At 33.9% G+C, this 5,000-nt stretch overlaps 1 protein-coding gene across 1 annotated transcript in view; it reads left to right on the plus strand.

The window, feature by feature from the left end:
* Positions 1-2,864, plus strand: part of HELRODRAFT_105779 (hypothetical protein) — a gene marked incomplete at its 3' end in the record, with an annotated part of 9,342 nt that extends 6,478 nt beyond the window's left edge. Inside the window, exons 13-17 of the mRNA XM_009011661.1 lie at positions 153-208; positions 337-456; positions 1,537-1,797; positions 2,038-2,163; positions 2,550-2,864. Coding sequence (XP_009009909.1) covers positions 153-208; positions 337-456; positions 1,537-1,797; positions 2,038-2,163; positions 2,550-2,864 — 878 coding nt within the window. The remainder of the gene's footprint in view (positions 1-152; positions 209-336; positions 457-1,536; positions 1,798-2,037; positions 2,164-2,549) is intronic.
* Between the last annotated feature and the right edge of the window lie 2,136 nt (positions 2,865-5,000).

Genomic DNA, 5,000 nt, shown 5'->3' on the forward strand with positions numbered 1-5,000 from the left:
AAGTATGATGATGAGGATGATGAGGAGGTGGTGGTGGAAGATGATGATGATGATGATGAAGAAGATGAAGATGACGACGAATATGATGACGATGAGGATGATTGCATACATGATGGTGATAGTGACGAGGGTGGTAGTGGTGATAGTGACAGAGATGATTATGTTCATAAATAGGACGATGATTGTGGTGAGGATAAGGATGGCAATAGTGATGATAATGATTATGACGGTGATGGTGATGATTATGACGGTGACAATGATGAGGATGGGATGATGATGATGGGATGGTGATGATTATGACAATGACGACGACGACGATGATGATGATGATACAAGGTCTTCTCAGAAACTTGGGTGAACCATGTGAACGATCTATCGATACTAGTAAAGGATGTTAGTGACGTTTGTCTGGGGAAAACCGACAAGCAAGTTTATTTGTCTCTACCTAAACCAGGGGTGAGTTAAGCTAGTGAATTAGTTTGTGTGGTGTACTGGTGATGGCGCATGTTTCTTTTGTTGCAGCGACAGGCTTCGAATGCATAAAGATCCCAACATATCACACGCAATGCGTGTGATGCGTGCATTCGCGCGTATTCACGTACAATCTTTGTGTGTGTTTGTTTGTTTGTCTGTGTTTGTTTGTCTGTGTTTGTTTGTCTGTGTTTGTTTGTCTGTGTTTGTTTGTGTGTGTCTGCTTGTGTGTGTGTGTGTGTGTTTGTTTATGTTTGTTTGTTTGTGTGTGTATATGTGTGTCCTTGAAACCTCTGCCTGTTACTTGGGAATAATATAAATAATAATAATATTATTGTAGTAGTAGTAAAAATAATAATAACTATAATATTAATAACTGTAATAGTAATAATTATAATGGTAATTATTATTATAATTATTCAACAATGCAGAAACATGGAGCAAATACGAGAGGCTTGAAACCAATAAATCTCAACAACGAGGTAGGTTTCTATGAATATTCATCACTCATTAATTATTATTCATCATTCGTTGTATCTAATTAATATTAATTTCATACATTGATTAGGCCCATTATTATTCATCTCTATCTATTTGTTGTTCGCAGAAATAGATTATTATTATTATTATTATTATTATTATAAAAACGTACTACACAAATCAGTCAATGGAGAAGTCTGTATAACTGAATAGAAACAAACACAATCCAGCATTACACTCATCATCATCCTCATCGTCATTATTTATTTCTTTTGCAAGATCTGTTTTGATGTTTTGGTTGGAAGTTGGATTTTGATTGATTAGTAGGCTGAATATTTTGTTTACTTGGCTCATTTCAATTATTCATTCGTTCATTTGTTCGTTCGTTCATTCATTCATTCATTCATTCGTTCGTTCGTTCGTTCATCCATTCATTTATTATTTTTAATTTTGAATTTCGGACCATCAAAAGTTTGTCTTTATTTCTGGTATTTCTCTTCTCAACTTTCGCCCACCTCTTGTCGCATTTTTGATCGTCGAGTTACGCTTCGTTATCGTCCACTTCACTGACCACTGATATAAAAGGAGCAAGCCAAAATAGCGAAAGCAGGCCTCGAGGTGAAACTAATAACCTCGGAGTTGGATGCCGAGGCTGATAGATGGGTGGAACCGGAAAATGAGATCGTGCGTCGGGCCAAGAACATGTCCTGCATGGCCTTCTCCATCTATTTGTTCACCAGGGGAGAGGGGCCGTTGAAGAATACCAGGGATCTGTTTGTACAGGCCGGGTATTTTGCAGAGGAGGGTACCAAGTTGTATAAAACTGCTAGGGAGTTCTCTAAACAGGTTTGTGTGTGTGTTTGTTTGTTTGTTTGTTTGTGTCTGTGTTTTTCTGTGTGTATGTTTGTGTGTGTTTAATGTTCTTTTTATTTTTATGTATGTGTATGTGTGTGTTTTTATGTGTTTGCGTTTTGTGTGTGTGTGTGTATGTGATATTTTGCTGTTCACATAAAATCTACCTCACGATTATAATAGGAAAAATACACCTTAAGGTTCTTTAAAATGTAAGAAAAAATCTACCTTTAGGTTCCACAGAGTAGCCACAAGACAGAACTAATGTGCATGTTAGATAGTGTTCCAAGTTACTGTCAGCATCTCAATTTCACTGTTAGGTCTCAGACTGTTGGCAAGGCTGCTACGTTTAACAAGGTAGTTGGTTGGTTGGTTATTTAGTTGGTCGGTTGGTTGGTTGGTTGATTGATTGGTTAATGGTTAATTATGTTTTTTTTATTAGTATTATTTAGTTGTCAAACAACCGCGATTCTTCTTGCAAATAAGTTTGCGGCCTTTTAAATACTCACAAATTTTAGCAAAGTTTTTTTGGTAATAAATAAATTTAAAAAAAAAATAATGTTTAAGTTGTTAATAATTTAATAATTAGTATTATTTATTAATAATATCGCATGATAATTACGACAGTATCATATTATATATATATATATATATATATATATATATATATATATATATATGTATATATATTATATATATATGACGTAGTTAACGTAATATCACTCACACCTACCTAAACACGCAAGGTCGACCAGATAATACAGAACACCAAAGATCTAATGAACGCCATCGCTAAATTAGTCACCTCCTGTTATGTTTGTGCCACTAAGGTATGTGTGTGTGCGCGCGTGTGTATGTGTTTTTATGTGTGTGTGTGTGTGCGTGCGTGTGTAGCTGTCGTTCTGTTGTTAGTGTTGTTAGTCAGATGGCGTATTAATAAAGGCGGTATGGTCTTTCTGTCTGTTTTTATATCTCCGTCTCTCTCTCTCCGTCTTTCTATCTCTCTCTCTCTCTCTCTCTTTCTCTTTCTCGCTCTCTCTCTCTCCGATCTTGAAGTGTAAAGTAACCGGGGTCTCGATCGTTGAACGTACGTTTTTGATTTGCATAATTTATACTTATTTGAAATTATAACTTGCAGTACAACATAGCGTACAGGGGTCAGTTAGTCGGACCGTGGAATACGTCATCGTCGTCGCCACCGTCATCATCGTCGGGCAACGACAGCAACAACAAACACAGCGTCAACAACAACAAAAACATGACGTCAGCAGCTGCAACGTCTGCGGGAGGAAGCATGAACAGAGGTGATTGGTCAAGTGGCAGGTACGACACGAATCTGACGGGTGCTACCACTTTATACGGAAACATCGAGTATGACACTAATGACGTTGATGATTTTCGCCTGCAGCATAAATATAGACAGCAACGACAGCAGTTGTCGCAGCAGCAACAACAGCGTCACCAATCACAGCAACAGCAGCAGCAGCTCTACGCCTTCAACAACAGCAGCAGCAGCAACAACAGCAGCAACAATTTCATTCACCAGCATTTCGTCGGTAGAGTTAGCAACGGAAGTGGGGGCGGCGGTCATGATGATGATACATTTCGGAGGAGTCTTTCACTAACCAATAGATCGACTGCTAGTAGCGTCAGCAGCAGCGGCGGCAACGTCAACAGCAGCAACGGTAATAATGGTAATAATTATGATAAGCTGTAGTGTCTCAGTAATTAAGAATAATAATTTTTATTATAATTATAATAATTAAATATTAATAATAAGTTTAATTATTATTATTATGATTACTTATGCTGATAATAATACATTAATAATAATAAGGATGACGATGATGATACCTACTATTTAAGTTTAAATGGCTGTGTGCTAGGCTCTATAAAATTTGTCACGAAAATAATGAAAAAATAATTTAATTAATGCGGGGAAAAAAGTTTGGTAGTTAAATTAATTTGAATAAAATGTATTTTGATGAAAGATTCATCTTTAAAAATGTTGAAAATGGTTGTTTTGTCCGAATTATCTCCTATCCGTAATATTTCTTCGTTCTTTGATGCATCATTGTAAATTTCCATTTACATTTTTTACAGTTTTTACAGAAAAAAATCTTTTTGTTCTTCCAACGAAACTTTAATTTATTTATGTTTTTTTGCGAAATAGAGCAAAAAATATAATTTCTATCCTATTATGAATTTCAAAAAGAGAGTTTATCTAATATGAATTAACATGTTTGTATATTTTTCCTGTGGCATTTGTTCAATTGGTTGTGACGGCCTGTCACGGTTATCTGCTACTATTTTTGGGTTTCCAAGCCATTTCATCTCATTCATTTATTTTTATGACCTTTGTTTGGTTTGATTTGTCAAATAATATATATATATATATATTTATATATATATATATATATATAAATGGTAAACTGTAAACCAATCTCTCGGAAGACTCGTCAGTAGACTACCGAATAAGGCTTTAGATAACAACTCAATTATTGTAACCAATATATATATAAATGTATATATGTATGTAGTAACAACGTTATTAATAATGTTTTGTCAGAAATGTCAAATATTAAAAGTTTTTTTCATTTAACCTTAATAAACTTCGTCAAGATGATAAAAGTCTCGTTAGAAAAATTGAGAAACTCAACTACAAGTTGAATAATGCCGAAAACGCAGTGATCTTTATAAATAATTGTTTTTATGATAGTCTAAACCTAAAATGTATACATATATATATATATATATATATATATATATGTATATATATATATATGTATATATATATATATATAGTTGTTTGTTGTTTCATACACTTCCTATTTACTTTTTGTTATGAAGTGTCAGGCAGACGAAAAAGGTTGTACGAGGTATTCCTTGAATATAGTCTCATTATGTTATAATAATTATTGTTGTTATTATTATTATATTGTTATTACAGTTATTAAAGATTATAGTAGTAGTAGTAGTATAGTAGTAGTAGTAGTAGTAGCTTCAGATGTAGTAGTAGTAGTAGTGGTTGTGGTGGCCAGTAGTAGTAGTAGTAGCTAGCTAGTGTTAGATATGCAGAATATTTTTTTATTCTTAATGGGGGAAAATGATTTTATTATTCTCAAATTATATCTTATGAAGAATTCAATCTTATTCCCACATGCATTTTCAACGTATTTCTACTATCTATATATTAA

This window comes from Helobdella robusta (assembly GCF_000326865.2).
Source record: "Helobdella robusta unplaced genomic scaffold HELROscaffold_1, whole genome shotgun sequence".
In the NCBI taxonomy this organism is placed as follows: Eukaryota; Metazoa; Annelida; class Clitellata; order Rhynchobdellida; family Glossiphoniidae; genus Helobdella; species Helobdella robusta.